Source organism: Gymnogyps californianus, chromosome Z (assembly GCF_018139145.2).
Source record: "Gymnogyps californianus isolate 813 chromosome Z, ASM1813914v2, whole genome shotgun sequence".
NCBI lineage: Eukaryota > Metazoa > Chordata > Aves > Accipitriformes > Cathartidae > Gymnogyps > Gymnogyps californianus.
Genome location: NC_059500.1, coordinates 80,586,720 through 80,608,331, shown reverse-complemented (window position 1 = coordinate 80,608,331; position 21,612 = coordinate 80,586,720). Strand labels below are relative to the sequence as shown.

The following is a 21,612-nucleotide window of genomic DNA, read 5'->3' as shown; positions in this document are numbered from 1 at the left end:
ATTCAGCTCCCGGCGCTGCAGGTGCTGCTCTTAACAGAGACAACAAAATAAAGAAGAGGTTTTTGGTTACAGGGTGCAGAATAACCTGTAAATTGTTGTTTATAGGGCTGGTTAAGTGCCTCATAAATACAAATAGTGGCAATGACTGGCGTCTGTGAGCTGTCACCCAGGGGGAGGAAGGTGAGATGCTGTGGCAGGGAAAGTGTGTGTCCCCAGGGCTTTCTGCACACCAAGCACTTTTTAACTTAACTGATGCATCCACTCACATGTTTTCAGGACCAGTCACTACCCACCACATATGAGGTGAGATTTCTCTCATGCCGACGGGTTATTTCATGTTTGCAGGGTGTCTCATATGAGCTTTTAGTGGTTTTAATGGGTGTGAGGTTCAGCTGCTCCTCAGACTCCTGGTCTTGGACCTCTGGAGGTTGTGGGAGACCCAGTGTCAGACACCAGAAATTGGACTGGGGGAGAATTAGCGAACCCAGTTAGACCAGCCATCCATGTCAGCACAAGAGCTAAGGAATTTGCCAGTTAATTAGCACAATACTATTAGGAGAAGGTTGGCAGCCTTGGGGAGAAGCCTGCAGCCTTCTTGAGCTCTTTCCACAAAAGTCTGACCCCCCAGTTAAACTGATGCTTTGACTCTGCTTTTCCCAGATGAAATTCCTGCCCAGTACAGTTCCTGCACTGGCAACTCCTATGTCAGATGAAGCCTTTAAAAGACCAGATTTTCAAAGAAATGCAGGACGTGGTGATCTATCTAACAGAGAGGTGTTCCTTGCCACCCCCAGGAGCCGGGATGGGAGGCTGGCAGACGGACAACGCTCTGTTTCACAGCTGCTGATTAAACTGCGATGACAATGCTCGGCAAAACGCCAAATTAATTAGCGCTAGCCACACAATCTACAAGTCCCTTTTGGCTTTAAAGAAAAATCTAAGAATTTTCCGAATTCATTTTCACACACTTCACCGGCCTGACATTTTCCCTTGAATTTGCTGTTCCTGAAGTTGTGTCTCTCTTTCATAGGGGGCTTGTGCCATTTTTAGACGCCGTGAGTTTGAACGTGTGGCAGAAGGAACTCTGAGCCTTTATAGCTCTTGGCCTTTCGGAGAGGATGGACTAATCTTTGGCTGATATTTAGCAGAGGCTTGCAGCTCCGCACACGACCTCCTGCTTGATATTGTTATGACCTTTCAGCTTCATTTGTGAGACCATCTGAAATTTGTTTGAGTTCGGTTCCTCTGCAGGGCCTTCAAGCAGACTCTTTGTGCCGCGGCGAATCACGGCACATCCAAATTAGCTGTTTCTCTGCTTAAATGGCACGGGGGGAGGATGGCAAAGAAGTGCTTGCCCAGTGCAGTGAGAACCAGGCTGGTGAATGCACCCTGCTTTACAGAGGAGGAGATGGGAATGGGCAGAGGACAGAGCTGGCCTGGGCAGCAGAAGTGGTGGGGGTCGGACCCAGCGTCAGACCCTCTCCTCTGCGTATCTCCCATGAAAATGTGTTCGTACAACTGCAGGTTGCTGCCATGCGTTCCCTTCCCCACTGCCCCTTGGTGATGCTCTGGGGACCAAAGCCACCTTTTCCCCTATGACCAGCCAAGGTCTCCTACATCACCCCATGCTTGCAGGGCATTTACAGATATCACCCCACCCAGGGCTCCCACACCCATTAGTGTGTTACCATTGCTAGTAAGATGAACCAAAGAAGAACAGGGCTGAGTTTCTACCAGTAGCAGCCTAGATACCCCTTTTTTGCCTTACACGCACCATTTTTCCCAGCAGCAGGTGGTTTTCTGCCCTGCAAACCATGGACACACATGACCAGGAGTGGGAAGACACACTCTGGAGGGCACTGGGTCAGCCCCAGGTAGGTGGGCAGCAGATTTACAGACCGTAAGATAGCTCAGCTTTGTCTACGTATATCACTCCTGCATCTTAGGGAGTGGAGACCTTTCCTTCCCAAAGGATGACAGAGCACCTTTTACAACATCATGGCCCTAGACGTTCAGGAAGCATTTAGGAAATTGTGATTTGATTTTTTAGCTGGCACTGCGCCGGCCCAGGGCTTCCTCCTGGCTCCGGAGAGACGTCTTCATCTGCTCCAGACTGAGGAGGGACCACGCTTTTCCCTGACTAACAGCTGGGATGGTGGGCTCATTCTCCAATTTTACTTTTTCCTGCAAGAGCCCCATGCTGGGAACCCCCTGCCTGTACCTCGCCTGCCTATCCTGCTGCACCAAGGGGCAAGTGGGGCTCACGGGAAGAGGGGAACAGGCAATAAATCTGATTGATGGTCCCAGCCTGGACACCTCCTAGTACCTTTTATCTTTGGCACTCACAGGGCAGCAACTGGCCAGTGCTGGGTCCCAGGCAGAGCCCAAAGCCCTGAGCCACATGCAGAGGTTTGTGCTTCTTCCCACAGTCTCGAAAATCCCACAGGAAGGGAGGAAAACAGCCCCTGCCCAGACCAGATTGTGATCCAGCTGCACAGATGTTCTCAACAGTGGACAACCTCACCGAGGGAGCATCCCAATTCAGTGCAAGCTCCCCAATCCCCAGGCGTATCATATCAAATCAACCTGCTGCCTGCAATTCCCAGTGGAGCAAGGACTGCAACTGAGCACCAAGGATGGGGGATGACCACATCCACGCTGGCTGTCCATGGATTCTTAGCAGGTGACCATCCCCGAGGCCAGATGGGGACTGTAGGGAGCCCAGTCGCTGCAGGTAACACACCTGCAAGGAGGGACCCCATGAGGTGATGGGTGCGTCAGGAGAGACCCCATGAATGAGGGTCTCAGGGGTACAGGGCCTGTGCATCTCAGTGAAGCAAAGGAGACCAGGAGGGTGATGGCTATGGGGCTGGAGATGCAGTCATCTGAGTGGGGCCAGGAGCATCTCAAAATTTCCCACCAGTCCAGGGCAAACAGACTGTACCACGTTCCTCCCCACGGCACACGAGAGCCTAGCAGGAACCTGTGTGGTTGCAAAGTGGAAAAAACCCACTTTTTTTAGTTCTGCGCGTGACCTCTAGGCCCCAAGGATTTTTACTAATTACTAAATTTAATTTATTTTGCTGTCTTCTCGGGGCTAAGGCTTTGCATTGCTGGGCCTGTATTGTTTCCGTTACAGCCTGCTGGTGTCCAGAGAAACTTCAAATTAAATATCAGTCACACATTAAGGTCAGGCAGCTCAATTCCATTAACAGGCAGTGAGACTCTGCCTCCCTGTAATGAATGCTGCCCGCGCCTCCTAATGATACCGGCAGAGGAACCGGGCAGCACCAGCACAGAGTGATTGGCACCCCGCTGACACTGGGGACCACAAAATTGATTTTAAAAGTCCATTCATCTTCTACAAATCATGGCTTAAGTTTTCCTGACCTGTGACAAATCTGCACGAGCTTCAATCAAAACACAGAGCCAAGAAGAGGAAAGAAAAAAAAAAAAAACCTACAAAAAACCCAAAAGCAAGAAATAGATTTCAGCAGGGTTGTTCTGTTTCCGTTTCCAGCTCTCAGCCTCAGCCACGTACTTCTGCCCCTCACTTTATGAGCAAGGTTAAAGGTTTTCATCCTGCTGCCTGCCACAAAGAGGGTACGGAGGATTTAAAGATGCTGCAAGATCCTCCCTGTTGCTGGACTCATGCACGTTGGATCAGGATAAGTCCACCCCAGTCAGACCTATTGGGTGCTAGCCTTTGTCTGCTTTTCACAGCCCAACAGCCACCAATACTGGGACACCCACCTCCCACCCCTTGGGCTCTACACCTGCCCAGGAAGCAGCTTTGAGGAGCTGGCAACTGCACGGCAGAGAAATGAGCAACGAAGGTGCCCACCCCATCACCTTCCCGACCCCTTCCAGCATGGCCCCGTGGCCGGTGGCCCACCACACCTGCAGTTTCTCTCCCTGCTTCTACTACAAAGTGGTATAGCTACTGTCACCCGTGGGCAAAGGAGGACCTACAAAAACATCAGAAAACACTTTTCCTACTCTTTGGCACAATTAACCCAAACCTGAGGGTGCAGCCAGCTCATGTCTATACCAGACCAGTACAAGCTGCAACTTCTTATAGAGCCTTAATTTATCAAAGCCCCGTTTGGGTATTGAGGTGAGGATGTTCTCCACCATGCGACACAACAAGATGGAGAAGAAGCTGACTTGGGCTGAACTCAGGAGTTGTTCTGCTGAAGCAAGATGACAATTTTAGTTGTGTGTGACTACCCAAGGTCTAACCAGCTGTGTGCCCAACACCATCGTTTCAGAGACACTTTGAAAGTGTAATTGGGGTGAGGGAGAAGAGGAGGTGGGGAAGAGGATCAAATAGGACTTCAAGACACTACCACAGCATAAGGAGTCTGGGTTTCAGGCTCTAAGCTGTCACGTCGTTATGGCTGAGGCATTTGGGAAGTTTATAATAGCTCTTTTACTCTGTAAAATTCATCCTTCCTAAGGGAAAACATTTATTCTACTCAAGTAGAAATAAGAGTTAAATACAGACGGATCAGTTGAATAGTGTAGTTATGCCTACTAAAGCGACTGTAAAACTAACATCAAGGCATTTCACATTAATTCCCTCTCAGTGACTCCAGATCTGATTTACTTCGACAAATCTTCTGCTATTGAGAAGTGGCCACAAGTCTCCGTGGCCCTATATCAGCTGGCATTGCAAAAAGTTGCTGTCGGACTCAAAAAGTCCAGATCTATCAGCTACACAGGGAAAGCAAACCTATTGATCAGAGCAGCTAGATAAGGAAGTTGTACAGTTAGTCTCAGCAGCCAGGTTTTCCCCCAGATCATTATTTTTAAGCAGATTTCATAGAGGAGATGGGGCCTGAGTCACTCTTCCCACTAATGCGGTGGATGATCTTGGGAAAATGCCTCCCCATGGATTAAAACCAAATAATGTTAAAACCATTCTTAAAAAAAAGAAAATATATATACATGTGTCTATGACCCTAAGAAAGAAATGAGGTTTTTAGTTTTTCATCCAAAAATCTCAGCTTTGTCAGCTGTTTCATTTCTAGCAGAGACATCTGACCAAGTTTTTATGGCTAAATACAATTCTTCAGACATCTCCTGTAACACATTTCCTCAATAGTGACCACAGGAAGGAGGACGAAAACCACAAATCCACTTTTCCTGATCCACATTTACATTTTCCCAGGAATTTTACCTACAAAGGAACAGAATCGTCTGCATTTTCCTTGTTCCCTGAATTTTATACCCAGTGGCCTGCAACCTGGGCACTGGTGCATTGTACAGATGGAGTAATGAAGGTGGGAGACCAAAAGCACTTACTCAACCTTAGGGAAGACCAGAGGGTCCAAGTTGGGATCAGTGGAGCTGGGGGTCAGCATGTTGTGCCCCCTGCCCACCTGGACCCACATGTGCCATTTGGGTAAGCAGGAATGTGTCCAGCACTTTGGGGAGAGCTGGTTTCTGCTCCGGGTGTTGGACACAGCTCAGCTGCTTGGCCTTGGACCAGACCCATGGTGGTTTGGCGTCTTCCCCATGCAGATGTGGCCATGGAAGTGGATCTCCCTGCCCATGGAAAGTCCCCTTGTTTGGAGGGGATGACCCCGGTGCAGAACGGAAGGGAAGTGTCCAACATTGAAGATTTTGGCAGGCGAGAGCACATCTGCACCCCTGCCCACACCATCTGACTGCCCATCCAGCCCTAGGAGTGGGTGTAGCCCCGGGGACTGCTGACCAGAGAGCAGGCACCACCGAGGTGCTGTCATCTCCATCCTTGAATATATCCCAGACTTGGCTGGGCAAGACCCTGAAACACTCAATAACTGTGAAGGTAGCCCTGCCCTGAGCAGGAGGCTGGACTGGAGACCTCCAGAGGTCCCTTCCCAGCTGAATTATTCTACAACTCTATCAGCCAGTGGAAGATGCTCTTTTTTTTTTTTTTTTTTAAGAGCATCTTCTGGGGCAGGTGGGTATATGCCTCCACATTACAGCTCTAAAAGCACCACCAACATGGAAGAAGTCTCCTCTACCCTTGCAAGGGGTGTGCTTGTAAACGCACACACATGCAGAGAGTGGTGCAGTGCACAACACTGCTGCATCATGAGGAGCGCAGACTTCACTCAAAGACTGGAATGAAAATAATCCTAGATGTGCATTTTCCATTTATATTGTCAGTTCACAGTGTAACTGAACTTTTAGAGAAAGCAGAAAAAGATTACAAGATTTTTCACAGCGCTAACTGCCGAATCCAGGAGAAGACTTCTGCCTGAGTTGAAATAATACAGCATGAATAACACTAACCCATGTAATGTCCGTTGGATGGTGGTTCTGGCAGATATCAAGTAGAAAAGAGAAAAGCAGCAATTACAAAGGTGTATTTCAGATTCAACCCAGCTCTGGGGAAAAAAAATAACATCTGTTCAAGCCACAAAATCTGCTGACTCCTCAGAGCTCCCAGCTACAAACAAAAAGGAATTAAAGTTGGGATCTGAACTTCTCAGTGATGTTAATTAAAGCCTGGCGCTTCTAGAACACCAGCCGAGCCACACGCATTTCTAAAATTTCTCTCGTGCTTTTGAGAAAGATGGACTACAAAACATCTAATCCTGTTCCTCCATTCAGAAGAAGCATTTTGACCAAGCAAATCAAACCGAGCTCCATTAGGAGGTGCTGGCTGGCTCAGAAGTTGCCCAAGATTTGGCAGATCTGCAAACATCTAGCCCCAAAGAGATGCCTGCAGGCAGTCCCCAAGCCCTGAATACCCTCACACAGAAAGCTGGATGGGCAAAATCCTGATTCCTGACATTTTACAGTGGGATCATTCTTATTTTTCAGAGAAACAACAAAAGCTGCACAGATGGCAAACATCCTCCTGGGACCCTTGGGTTCAGGTCATTTACTCTTCTGCTGTAATGGAGTATATGGATTTCTGCCCTCTGTGTTTCAGGGTAGCAGCACAGCAGTGTAAAGCCCCACTAGCATTAACCTGCTTGTAGTTTTAAATGCAGAGATGCCCTGGTATTACAGGTACAGCTTGGGCAGCGTTGCCACGCTCCCGAATGCGTTTTCTGGATGACAAGTGGTGGCTCATTCAACCAAAGGGCCCAGCCCTTCAGAGCAGCTCAGCTTGCTTGACAAAGGTCTCCTTTTCTCTTAATATTGTGGAAACCAGTCAATGGCCACCCCCAACCCCTGCCCAGCTTGGATGCAGTGGAGACCCACAGTTCTCCTAACCATTACCAAGCCGCACTGATGAGCATCCCCAGCCCGTGGTGTGGGATCTCTTCTCTGTTGCTGCTTTTCCCTGACTTTCTGGTCCATCACCCGCTGCCCTGAGAGCCTCCCAGGCTTCCCGCTGTATTTTGCCCTCCCTCCTCCACCATCACCCAGCACTTCTACACCAGAGCTCAGCTAAAACCTCTCCCACAGATGCAAATTTGCCAGGAATTTTAAGCCCTGCTCTTTGGAGAGAGCTTAAAGGTGGACACCAGAGGTGAAAGCCACCTTTCTCACCATGGAAGGTGGTAAGCACATGGACACACAGAGAAAGCAACTCCTACAGCTTAAGGACTGCACCACAGCCAACCCCAAACCCCAGGAGACGTGGGGAGCAGACCCCTCACAGCAGGCATCAGTAAGAACAAAGCACCTTTTCATTGGCTTTTTGGTGTCTGAACCTTGGCAAACACTTTGCATTTTCATGTTACTGTTGTGTTCTGGGTTTTTATCCCTTTTTTCCCAATTTTTTTTTTTTTTTTTAAATCACAAAGTCTCATTATACTTGTTGGCTTTCTCAAAGCTCCAGCTCCCTGGCGTGATGCGAAAGTGCGTGCGTCACGGCATCACTAGAAACGGGTTTGTTCTTTATGCTGGGGAAAAAAAAAAAAAAAAAAAGAAAAGCAAGCAGAAGCTGGGTCTATTCATGGGCTGGAGAGGAGCATTTCGGCTCAGGGGGCACGATGCCAACTCTGCACACCCACCCGCTCCGTTAAACTTACCTCCAACAGGCTGCATTCAAAGAGGACTCCCCAAAGTCCGCTGCAGAGGTGGCAGCTCCAAGCGGGGTTAGTTGTTGGGTGCCGTGGTACATCCCTCCTCCCCTGCACCATCCGCCTGCCCGGCCCTGGCTCGCAGGAGGGTCCCAGCGCCTCTTTGATGCCCTTTGGCTCTCGTGCTGGCCTGGATGTCACCTCCCCCCAAGGGATGCTGCCAGTGAGTTGGGTTTCTGCAAAGCATGTCCATCCCCCTGTTTCCCATTTGAATTGCAGGGCTTGGGAAGGGGCCCTTGCTGCCTCCCCATTCCCATCGTGGGGCCAGAAAGCTGTGACCAGTTGTGCCGGTGCACTAAAAACAGGAGGTGGGGGAGAGGAGAGGCACCAGCACTCCCTGTTCAACATGATGAAAGAGCAGCAGCACTTCTGCGCCGGTATTTTCTGCAAAGCATCCATCAAAACCACCCCCCCTCTAAAAGCAATATTTTCTAGAAGTGAAGCCAGATGAGGGATGTGTACCTGAAGCCCACTCGGCACCACACCATGGTGCTCCTTTTCCCTGGCCAAATGACCAATATGACCATGCTTTAAAGCTAGTACTTCAGTTATGAGATAGACCTCCCCATCACTGTGTTCCCAACACCAGTATCAATCACAACCATCTCCTGATGCAGCGGCCAGAGGCCAGCACTTGTTCTTCAGCCTCCTCACCCCTTCAGCCCATACAGAGCTCTCAAGGAGGTCCTCCAACTTCTGGACACACTGTCCCATGGAGAGCAGTGCCTTACCCTTCCCTCCACCAACACACACCAGACCAGCGTGCTTGAGCAGCTCAAGTGTTTCCAGCAGGTTTGAGCCCCAGAGCCAGCACCAGCCCTGAGGAAGACTTTGGTGCCTGAGGAATGAATGCGAGGAAGGAGCAATTCAGAAAAACCCATCACATCCACAGGGGAAAACGTGGCAGATATTTAAAAACGTGGTGGGAAGAGAGAGAGGTGAAGGTGAAGAAATCAAGTGAAGGTAATACCAACAGCAGTGCTGGCCAGGAGGACTTCTCGTCTGGCATATAACCAGCTTCGCAATGCATTTGCTGAAGAGCAGCAAATGTGTCTCTGCAGAAAGCCAGAGGATGGGTCTAAGCCTGGATCCACCAGCATCGAGGTCAGCTCAGGCTGAAAAGACTTCCTCTCATTGCTTAGTTTCTAATAGAAAAAGGTCCAATGAGAGACGCTGGGCTGTGGGTAAGGAATCCTAGGACAAGGACCGGGGTTCAGCACAGCTGGTCCCACACGGTCTGGATGAACGCACAAGCCGGTGTAAGATATCCCAAAAACTGCTATGAGCTTCCTGGATGTTGTTGAGGTCTGGCCCTTGATTTTGTTAATGGGGCTCACAATTGCTTGTTACAGGAAGAACAAAGTCACACTGGACACCTAACGAACATACTTCGGCTTCCCTAACAGCACCCCGACTCCTTTCAGAAGGAACTGCTTTCTGTCCAAGGGACAGGGCGGGGATTTACCTTGCTTCACTTCCCCTTGGTCCACGTCCTATTTTTCTAAGCTTGTAACTACCTCCTGGTAATATTTTCCTTCCCCAGGACACCCCTGCACCCTATAGAAGAAGCACCTGGATGGCGTCACGTGCCATCTGGATCTGGCAATACAGGACTCTCCTTGCAGATGACCCAGGGCAAGATGATATGTCCTTATCTCCAGGGTGCTTCTATGGTCTCCTTTGGCGAAACACCCAGGATTTCCACCGGTAAGTTTGTAATCACACGTGCCAGACAGATTTTCCTACTCAGATCAAACAAGGCCACAGAGGAGGTGCTATTTGTCTCTGCAGGCTGAAGTAACTCAGGTGGATGAGCCCAGTGAGGAGCAAAGCAGCGGTTGCACATCCCGTTCGAGACCTCAGATCTCATTTTCATTTTGGAAACCGCCTCCGGTCCTCTCAAGCCTGGAAGCCCACCCTCATTGCCAACAGAGGTGAGAAGGAAAGAGCGGCAGGGGCTGACACGACCTCCCTCGTTTGGTAAGGGGCCAACTACATTTTGCGACCTCCTGCACCGGGAACACAGCCTTTGCTTCTCCAAGACTCATTTCAGGCATTAAAGCACTTTCTGTTGATTAAATAAATCCGATTCCTGTACACACTAAAGTCACAACATGGTTTCACAGTACAAGTACATAGAGGACTGGGGCAGTCTATTCCTGACTATCGCATGCTTTCCAAGTGAGTACAAAACACCAAATCCATCTCTCGGATATGAAAAAAAATTATGTCTAGGTGAAACGTTTCTGCACGAAAAACCTAACTAAAAGATTATGATGAATTGGTTTTATTCCCTGCATCCAGTCGATGCTGTTTCATTTTCTGCCATAAGATAGCATTTCACTTCTGGGGTTGTGGCCTATTTAATCTCATTTCAAATGAACCATTTAAAAACCTTCCTCTCCCCCTCCCCCCTCATTTTGCTGAAAAATTCAAGGACAATATAAAACCAGGAAAATAAATTTTCAGCCAGTGAACCGGAAAATAATCATCATCATCAAAACCAGATATCTCTGTTTTCACGTAGCTCTAGTCCCTGCAACTCAGGTAAATAGAAGTGCCATCAGCTGAGCTGCTGCTCTACCTCCCATCGCTCACCCATGCACCCCCCTGCTGCTGCTGGGACGTGACATCCCTTGCTTCGGGGCCCAGTTCCCGTGCAATACCATATTTTCAGCTCACAGCTTCAAGGAACAACCTCAGACACAAGAGTCCGGCCACCACTTGTTAATTTAACGCAGGAAGGAGTCAGGCAGAGAGCTGAGCAACAGATTAAGGATGGACGATGGGTTTTGCTGCTGCTTTGATAAGAGTAGGAAGGTATAGAATCATAGAATCATTTAGGTTGGAAAAGACCTTTAAGATCATCGAGTCCAACTGTTAACCTAGCACTGCCAGGTCCACCACTAAACCATGTCCCCAAGTGCCACATCTACACGTCTTTTAAATACCCCCAGGGTTGGTGACTCACCACTTCCCTGGACAGCCTGTTCCAGTGCTTGACAACCCTTTCAGTGAAGAAATTTTTCCTAATATCCAGTCTAAACCTCCCCTGGTGCAACTTGAGAGGCCATTTCCTCTCATCCTATCGCTTGTTACTTGGGAGAAGAGACCGATCCCCACCTCGCTACAACCTCCTTTCAGGTAGTTGTAGAGAGCGAGAAGGTCTCCCCTCAGCCTCCTTTTCTCCAGGCTAAACACCCCAGTGCCCTCAGCCGCTCCTCATAAGACTTGTTCTCCAGACCCTTCACCAGCTTCGTTGCTCTTCTTCGGACGCGCTCCAGCACCTCCATGTCTGTCTTGTAGTGAGGGGCCCAAACCTGAACACAGCATTCGAGGTGCGGCCTCACCAGTGCTGAGTACAGGGGGACGATCACTGCCCTAGTCCTGCTGGCCACACCATTTCTGATAGAAGCCAGGATGCCATTGGCCTTCTTGGCCACCCGGGCACACTGCTGGCTCATATTCAGCCGGCTGTCAACCAACACCCCCAGGTCCTTTTCACTCCCTGGACTGTGGGTCGCCCTTCAGCCCTTGCAGATGGAAGGTTGAGGGGCTCCATCTCCCCACATCCTCCCAGCCTCAAGCTGCCTCCTGCCCACCCGGATTCACCCAGGCTGTCATTTCCCACCCAGGCCAGATTCACGCACTGGTGATCAAAATGCCAGATGGCGTAGGTCAGCCTGCAGCCCCTGGCCAGGTTCGTTGCCACCTCCAGGCTCTCCCAGAGCTGCGCGTGACACACGATACAACCATTATCTCGGGTTCTGTGTCGGGTCTGGCTGAGATGAAGTTGATTTTCTCCATAGCAGCCCTCATAGTGCTGTGCTTTGTATTGGTAGCTAGAAAGGTGTTGATAACACACCGGTGTTTTGGCTACTGCTGAGCAGTGCTCCACAGCATCAAGGCTGTCTCTCCAACATCCCACCCCCCCCTCACCCACAAAGGCCAGTAGGCTGGGGGGCGGGCAAGATCTTGGGAGGGGACATAGCCAGGACAGCTGACCCAAACTGACCAAAGGGATATTCCATGCCATATGATGTCTGCTCAGCAATAAAATCTAAGAGAAAGGAGGAGAAGGAAGGGGGGGGTATTCGTTATTACAATGTTTGTCCGGAACAACCGCTACACGTATTGAAGCCCTACTTGCCGGGAAGTGGCTGGACATGGGAAGTAGAGAATAAATCTTTTGTTTTCCTTTGCTTCTGCATGCAGCCTTTGCTTTTGCTTTATTAACCTGCCTTTATCTTGACCCACGAGTTTTTTTTCCCATCTTATTTTCTCCCCTCCCTGTCCTGCTGAGGAGCAGAATGATAGAGCAGCTTGGTAGGCACCTGGAGTCCAGTCAAGGTCAACCCACTAGAGGTTCATACAGAAGTTTCCCACTCAGGCCAACGAGGGCCGGGCAAAACCAGCTTGGTAAGTGCTTTTGGTACACGACAGATAAAATTTTCTCCATCCAGCCTCATGGAGAGCTGCCTGCAGCCCATTGATCCCAAAGGAGGCTCTCCACAGAGGAGCAGCGTACAGAGGGTGCTTGGGGCTGCCAATGGGCTTTGCAGGTGGCCAGCGCGGGAGGGGACCCTTTTTTGTAGGGTTGCATGCAACGGAGACATTCACTATTAAAAAAAAAAAAAAAAAAGCCTTGTAACCCCAAGCTCACATCCTATCTCTGCGCAGAAAGCCTCCTCGTTCCTTATCTCAGCCCCCGGAGATTTGTGGGATATCACAAATAATGGCTGGACAAGATAAGGCTTCTTCCAACACGCTGGTTGCTCCTAACATCTATAAAGCCTCATCATGACGGATCTGAATGGATCAGTGCCTGGGGACGCTACATCTCATCTGTTTTCAATCCAACCCTGCTCTTTCCCAGATGTTTTGAGCAAATATTGTGAGGTTTTTTCCCTATTTTCATGCCTTAGACACCCATCTCCAAACCCTACCAACGCCCTCACCTTCCGTCAGGGAGAGCAGAGACCAAAGATGCTCAATTTTGGCCAAGCAAAGCTTAATCCACTCCTGGTCCCTTCCAGCTCCTAGAGTTGAGGGAATTTCTTAATTTCAATTAGCCACTCATGCAGTAAAGCCCCCCCCAAGGAAGAGGCGAGCTGTCAGGATCCGACCCTCCAGGGCTTACCACTGTGGTAATGTGAAAGCAGGCACGCCGGCAACAAGATGTTTATAGCCCAGTGATTCATAATACTGCAGAGTTTGCAGGAAATGTAACACCATTCATGATTAAGAAATGCTCGTTTTCTGCTAAATATATAAAATAATCACTCATCCCCTGAGCAGCAGATGCAAATTATACATAGTATTAGCCTCATATGCCAACCGCTATAATTCCAGTGCAGCATGAAGCCGTTTCCCAAGGGTCTAAAAGTCCCTTAATCTGCCTTTTGACGTCAAATGACAAATTTCTTGCCTGGGGTCATTAACGGGATGACTAATGAAAGCTGATAAGTGAATTTATAAATGAAATTAAAGATATTAATATTAAAGGCTAGGCTACAAGAGAAGCGTGGATTTAGCAAACCACAACAAGAAGCACAGTAATCTGCATGAGATTTACAGCTCCCTTTCTGCTGGGCAAATTAGAGACGTGGTATTTTCCACCTGGAGGTTGTGGAAACTGCCAGGCTTGAGGGACACCTCTCCTGAAGCATTAGCACCCCCGTTACCTTCAGACGCCGCCTGAGATTTAAAAAGCTCCTGCTCAAGTTTGCCAACAAATGCCACGCCAGGGCTGAAAACACGCTGATAGTCTTGCAAAGAAAGATAACTGCATCACCAAACCCTCATGCAAACAAAATACCTTTAGACTGTGGTCAGTTTGCTGCCAATTACTTTAAAAAAAAAAAAAAAAATCACAACACCTCAAACTAGATTCTCATCTTACTCATCTCAGTATAAATGCCAAGCAGCTCTTTTAAAAGCTGAGGACTTATTTTGGATTTGTGCACGTATAAACAAGTTAGACCTTTCCAGCTTGGTGTCTGATCCCACGTCCAGGCAGCTTCACCATGAACCCACAGCTCATTTCTGACTCCAGCTGCTCCTCACTGAGGTTTGGGGCTCACAGGAGAGTCTATTTAAGTCTCAGCTCCCACCAGCTGCTGCTGCTGCTGCTGCTCAGCCCTGAATGGACCAGATAAACATCTTCCACTGCCCCAAGGAGCACAGACAAATGAGATGCTACCTAGTGCTGCAGGGCTGCACGAGAACTGGCACCTCCTCTGCTATCAAACAAAAAAAAAAGAGGAGAAAGCTTCCTTTTGTCCGTAGATGCCCAGTTTTCAAGCAGACATATCATGGAAGCAGGTCGGTTGGGCAAGTGCACATGAGTGGTGCCTCCTCATGCACCCACAGCTTCCAAAAAACCCAAGATCCCTTTGGATATATCAGTACCTTGAGCTAGCAGCGTGACTGAAAGAGGAATCAAATGCCACCAGGAGAATGAGAAAGCCCAGACACAACACGAAGCACCGCTGGGGAGGGCACATTTGCTATGGGGACGTTTCCCAATCCCACCCTCCACTGGAGGAGCCCAACATGGGGAGCAGCTGCAGCATGACGGATGCCCAAGGGACCATGTTTCTGAATGTCTTTTAGACACCCTCCCAAGCCTGGAGAAAAAGACAAGAGCAGGTTTTCAGAGCAGCTCCTAGCTCAGCCCCAGTGTTGGGTGCCTGGACATGTGGCCTGGCGGGCTGTCCAGTTCCACCAGCGTCCTGCTCCAGGTCCCTTCGAAGAAGTCCCAGAAGGTACCCATGGCCCGGCTTTGTCCTCGCTTAGGGAAACGGCTGCTCCCTGTACCATTTGGGGAAGGAGATGGAGGAGCGATGCACGGTAACAGCTCCGCAGCATCACTTGCGTCCCCCGGGGAAAAACAGTCAAAGCCGGTGGCTCCGCTAAGCTGACGGTCACCTACACCTCGTGGTGTCACCTTCGGCAGGGCAGCCGCTGCGAGCAGCCAGGAGCGCAGGGATGCGGTGCGAGAGAGAGAGAGAGAGACATTCTCCGAGCTACCAAAATCCTCATCCAAACATCTCCCCACAGGCACGTCCTCACTTCGAAGGGTCCCAGCCCACAGGTACCAAGCTGCCCCTTATTGCCTCTCCCCATAACCTGCATCTTCACCGCTTCCAGCACGTGCTTTGCTCCTGACACCGCTGGGCTTAGTCACTCAAACCAAAGCGGTAATGTTCATTAAAGAGCTACAAGCCATACACACGCAACTTTCCTGCAGGCACATTTTACAGCCTTTAAAGGGAGGGAGAGAAAACAACAGCGGTTAAGGACACTTACCAAGAGGGATCCACGACAGTACGTGCCAACCAGCCCAACTCAGCTGGGGCTGGGAAATGTAAAGGACCAGCAGGCAGGAAAATGGGTGAGAAAAGGTCCTGAGAGACTGCAAAACTGAGCAGAGGAGGAGCAGAAAGGGTTAAGGAAAGGTGGTGGGGAGGCATGGAGCAGGCATGGGTTTGCTTTCCCTTCCTCCTGGCTGCTGCCCACCTGAGCTCTCCGGCACAGGAGCCCGGTCCCTGCCACCGCCAGGATCTGTCCCTCTGGCTGAAAAGTGATTGGGGGCTCTTTTTATTTTAGAGGGAGAATTTAGCCATTCCCAAAAGACCCAATTTTCTCCCTAAGAAGGTTTAGGAGTAAGACAAGACCACGCAAGGATTTAATTGGGGGATCTCCCACGGGGTCCTCTGCAGAGCCGCTTGGGAAACCGCAACCCCTCTGCCAACCCCGACTGCAGACCGACCCACTCCGTCTCTCTGAATTGAACCCAAAAAGGGAGAAAATTATCATTTTCCCCACTGGGTCTTAGCCCCACTCTCACTGCCCACCTGCAGGTCCCTGCCCTGGCCCCATCGCAGCCACACATCGCCCTTCTCCTTCCCAAACCACCACGTCGGCTGAAAAACCTGCCGAGTGTTGTAGCTGACTTCTGAGTTTTGAGCACCAAGTTTGCCATAAGCAGCAATTTGAAGCTCTACTTTATATACTACCCTTTAGTCGAAAAGCCTTGCGCTATCGCCCGACTCCAGGAGCTGCAGGTTTATGTAGAAACACCGAAATACCGTGAGATGCCCAAGAGTCACAACATTTGGCGGTGCCATCACACCTCTCCCAATTGCCAAACCAACTCCGGTCTCGGAGATTACGGATATCAAAGATGATCTAGATGTAGGAGAAGACCTTTTTTACAAAGTCTCCCCTTGCATTTCTGGCACATTTATTTAATGCTTCCCAAAACGAGTGCTCCCAGGCTAAGGGTGTGAAAGGCTTTTCTCTGCTGAGCTGCTGCAGCACGTGTCCCCTTTTGAACACCTCTAGAGATACGGACCTTCCACTTTTGACACGAGGCAGCCTGAGCGCACGGTTTGGGTTTAAACCAGCATGAAAACAGGCTGGAGGGGATGCCCGTGCCCTCGTTACCCGGCGTCGTGCCCCGCAGAGCCCCCGAAAGAGCCATCCTCCCCTCTCCTTCCACCCTTGCACCTCCAGCGGTTGCAACCATCCTCCGTCCGGTCAGTGGAGAGGGATGAGCCGGTCTTGGATGTCACACGTGCTCCCCGTGGCACTTGGGGGGGTTTCTCCTACAGGTTTGGGAGGACGGGGCTCCCGCGCCTGCCCCAGCAGTGCTCCGTCCTCCCCTTTCAGCTAACGAGGTGCTCCCCAAATTACGAGCAGGGTTGAAAACAACAACAACGAAAAAGGAAGCTCAGACTTACTCTAGGACAGTCCTTCCAGGAGGTTCACGGAGGAGGACTTGGCGCGAGACCGGCGACTCGGCGAGGACCGAGGCCGGAGGCGGTTATGGCAGCATCCTGGCGCCTACGGATCTTGCCCCCCGGTTTGGCACCCCACGCTCTGTCTGGGACGCACCAAGCGATGCCGGACTGTGTCCCCGTTGTGTCCCCACCGCCTCGTCCTCCCCAACCAGAGCAGCTCCCGGGTTTTGTGGCAAACACCCCCCAACCTCCCCCCGCCCCGCGCCCCAGCTTCGCAGCCGCGTTGGCTTCCTCGCTCGGGCACCTACTCACCGGTTCTTAAATGACATACTTCCGCGGGGCCAGATCCGCACACAGCAAGGTAAATCCAGATCAGCTTTCATTAGACTTTGCTGATAATCCCCATATATGAGCAAAATGTGACCACTATTTGTTTATCTTTTTCTTAAAAAGGATGGAAATTGTGACAGCACCCCAAACCCTGTGTGAGAGACAGATCGGTCCAGCTCCCATTTGGCACCATTAAATGCACGCAGATGTGTAGAAGACCTTTACACCGCCCTTATATAAATGAATCTCAGAGCCCGTTTTGTCCGTGTTTGGGATTATCCGTCTCCCTATTATTGAAAGAAGTTATTTAAAGCAGCCCAGGAATACAGGTTGGGGCTGGAGAGATGTATAGGCTTTATAGAAATCACTGCATGTGCCTCCACACCCACAGCAGCACCACCAGCACGTGACTCGTCTTGGATTTCCTCAGCCCGCGATGCTAAAATAAAAAAAGATTATTTTCTTTGTACCAGGTGGCTTTTCAAGACTCGGAGTGTCAAAGGAATTAAGTCATTAAATTGTGGATGTATTTGATGGATTATGAGCTATGAAAGCCTGGTGGCTACTGACTAATAAGGCTGGGAGGTGGAGGTGGGGGAAATGTTTCCTCTTGTAAGAATGTGTTTCTAACAAGACAGGTCAAAATATGATGCGGATGATAAATTGCTTAGTACCAGTTGCCATTAACCCAGCAGCTTTCTGTATTATTAGATTACCAAGGTACCCTCAGAGTGTATTGACCAAACGGTTTTGCTCTGTATCAGCGCTAATTTGCAGAGTAAGATCTGGGGGGTCATTACGCTCGCTGCAGTGAATCCGCCGCCCCTAACAAAGGGGCTGCTGCCGGGAGGTGTCCATAGCGCGAGGTAACTGGGTTTCAGAGGGGACTGGGTTTATCTGTGTCGGGGTTTCGGGGAGGGGTAGAAGAGGGTGGGGGGAAAGGAATTCATTTTTTTCCACGCCATAACCCAAATCTCATTGTCTCACGTGGGGTGGGGGTTGAATTTAAAAAAATAAAACTAAAATAAAGAAGGGGAAAAAAAAAAAAAAAAAAATCACCACATTGGAAAATGATCAGCCCCAACAGGCATGCATGTCTCCCTTCATGCAAGCGAGCAGCACAGCCTCCCTCCTCGGGATGCGTATGGGGACATGTGTCACGCACGGAGCCCAGCGCTGGCCCGGGGCGAGGATGGAACGAGAACAAAGGGCCACAGCATACACTACATCCAGGAGGGGAGCAGGGGGGCAACCCGCTTGTGCTCATACAGGGGGCAGGGGGGAACAGGATGGCCAAACAGTCATCGAGATACACGGAAAAGGAAATATGGAGAAGGAAATGATAAATAAATGTTTTTAAAAAAAAAAAAACAACCAAACTCAGGATAAAGCTAGGAGGCAGGTGGAAAGGCAGGGCCTTGCAAAATGATGCGTCTCTTCGAGGGATGCTGGGGTAAGGCAGGGCGGGTTGCCGGAGCCACTTGCTTTTGTTTTGTTTGCTAGCGGCTCCTCTTGAAATTTTAGCGGTCCACCGACCTGCTGAATTTGTCTTCCTCTCGTTAAAGACAAATAACCAATGCTGTGTCTTCCCCCCGCCTTCTGTGGCAATGCGATCAAGACAAGATGCTCCCCCGCCTCCCCCAGCCCCAGCCCCATCTCCTGCTTTCGGGAGCCCTGACTTCCCTCAGTTTCTGGTGGCATCCAAGCCAAAATTGGGAGGTTTTACAGGACCATTTTGCAGACCTGGGAAAGGAGGTCTGGCGGCAGGAACAAGGAGAGGTGACCGGTATTATCGCTTTGCAGCTGCAGCAAAATTGCTCGCTGACCGCAATTTGGTTGTCCATCCCTCCCTGCTTCCAGTATTTTAAGGTTGCCGGTGACTTTCTCCCAACCCCACAGTTTGCTCTTTTGACCAAATCGGGTTATTCAGAAGATGGTGGGCCTGGAGGCTTCAAGCGGGAAAAATGTAGTTACAACATTAGCAGCTGGGATGGTTTTATGAGCCCTGCCTTGCAGGGGTCTAGTGAAGATATTTATAGCGTGCCAGTCGCCGCGGGACCGAGGCACAGCAACTTCTCGCCTAGCAGATGGTGGGCAGGGCACTCGCATATATGTATATGTTTAAATATACAGCTAATAGATCAGAGGGATATTTCTTTTTTTTTCCCTCCAAGGTTCATTTACCTCTTGTTAATCAGAGTTTAAAAAAAAAAAAAATAATAATTCCCCCCAGTCCATCCGGAGGTTGTCCCTCTCGTTTTGGTATCAGTCTGGTACGGAATGTGTAATGTTGTAACTAGAATGAAATAAGCGGCAAACCCTTCATCAAATATCTATCCTTTTGATTAATAATGAGGGCTTGGATTTATACACCTTTTTTTTTTTTTGGCTATTCTGCGGTAAAACAGAATTCTGCATCAGCACAACGGTAATACGGACTGTGCATCTAGGGAGTATGTACACACAGACTAATGCTGAGGGTAGATATGGGATAGGAGGGAAAAAAAAAAACCATATGTATTAAAAAAGCCCCCATATCTGCACTACGGGGAAAAAAAATCCACTCACTCAAACCTCACGATGAGGGAAAGCAAGGAAAAAATCTAAACAGCAGGATACGACAATAAATGGGAAAACAGCAATAGAAAAAGCACACTAGGTTAATATAGGAAAACTAGTTTCTTTATTGAGAGATCGTATATTAGTATTAGTGGAATCGTGTGTAACAATGTCATCATGCACACAATACAAAAAGGCAAGGCCCACCATGCTATGGAAGGGCAACAGAACAAAAGCAGCGTACACTGAGCAGATGTATAGGCTACAGCACATTACATTTCAGCAGGGTATGTCTCTACAGAGAGATTTACATCAGAAACTAGGTAATGTAAAAAAATACAGACCATGCTTTAGTTTTAGTACAAGAAAAAGGTGAAGATACACAACCAAAGGATATTCGATACAGAAAATTACCCACAAAATAAGAACAGGAAGTAATTTAGCACAGCAGAAAAAAATGTTATCCCTGTTTAATGGAAAACCATTTTGCCAGTCGTCTCTTTCCGCAATCAAATTTTAAGGGGGGGCGTTCGCCACGTCGGAGGTGCGCTAGTGGGACGGGACACTTGTGGCTGATGGGGGCCGGGTGGGATGGAGCGTGGGGCTGGCCGGGCGAGCGGCTGGGCGGGCGCCCACGGGGGACAGCTGCCGGCAGCGGTGTCACCGCCGCCGGGGACAGGGATGCTGCACCCCATTGCGGGCGACTCTCGCCAGCGCCGGCCAGCAGCTTTTGGGGGGGTATTTTAGCCCCTGTTTAATCACAGATCTTACTCTCCAAGTCTTTTCCAGTTTTATTTTTGGAATTGAGGCCAATTGCGTTTCCTTGCCGGATTTCCCCTCCCCAATTTAATTTTTTCGAGGGGTTTTCGGCCGCAATTGGGGGGCGTTTGCCCCCCCCCCCCCCCCCAAGCTCCTCAGGAGACTCTGCGCCCAACGACCACAGCAAAATGAATCCACTTAACAGGAATTTACAGTGCAATGTACTCAGCTAAACAGGATGAAGGTACAAAAATGGCTGTTATCGTCTACAGCTACGCTGAAATGGCCTGGTGGCTACGCTACACGGCGAGACGGGGGGGGGAGTGGGTGTAGGGGGGGGAGGTTTAAATTAAAAAATAAAATAAAATTTAAAAACTAAAAAAGGCAAATGGATCTACCGAAGCACAGGCTGGAGGTGCAGGCGGGAGCTGGGCAAGCGGCGGGCGCCGGGGCGGCCCCGGGGAGGGGGGCGGAAAGGGGGGGGTGGGGGGGGAACCCCCACAACGGGCACTGCTGGGGGCTGGGAGGGGGGGGGGCGCGGAGCTCTGCGCGCCCGCGGAGCGAGGCGGGCTCGCCCCAAGCGCCGACCTGATCGCACGCTGAGATCGCGGTGCTGGGGGGGGGGGGTGGGGGGTGGGGAGCGGCACCCCTCCTCCTGCCGGGGGGACCCGGAGCCCGGGCCGAGCTCGCCGGGCGGGCGGGGTGGTGCGCAGCCATACGCGCCCAGCCGCGGCCCCCGCCCGCACACACACACACACACCACACACACACACACTCCCGCCGCCCCCCTCCCCGCGCAGAGCGGCCCCGGGACGCGAACCCGCGGCCCCCGCGCACGGCGCGGTACCTCTGTTGCGCACGGAGCCGAAGACGGGCAGCACCAGGTAGCCGACGTGCACCAGGACCATGCTGCGGCCTTTGTGGCGCGGCGCGGCGCGGCCCGGTCCCGCCGGCCCCTCCGACGCGGCGGCGAGTGGCGGCCGCCCGCTCCGCCGGCACACAAAGGCGCCCGCCGCCAATGGCAGCGCGCCGACCGCCGGCCGCCCCGCCCTGCCGCCGCGCCACGCCTCGCCCCCACCCCCTCCGACCGACTCACCGGCCAATAGGCGACGACGGGAGGGCGAGAGGGCGGGGCGGGCGCAAGCCGGGCGGCGGGCGCGGGGAGGGGCGGCGGGCGCGCAGCC

The 21,612-nt window shown here is 50.8% G+C and overlaps 1 protein-coding gene across 1 annotated transcript in view; it reads right to left on the bottom strand.

Moving 5' to 3' along the window:
• ARK2C (arkadia (RNF111) C-terminal like ring finger ubiquitin ligase 2C) overlaps positions 1-21,336 on the bottom strand; it is a 47,441-nt gene extending 26,105 nt beyond the window's left edge. Inside the window, exon 1 of the mRNA XM_050913456.1 lies at positions 21,276-21,336. Coding sequence (XP_050769413.1) covers positions 21,276-21,336 — 61 coding nt within the window. The remainder of the gene's footprint in view (positions 1-21,275) is intronic.
• Between the last annotated feature and the right edge of the window lie 276 nt (positions 21,337-21,612).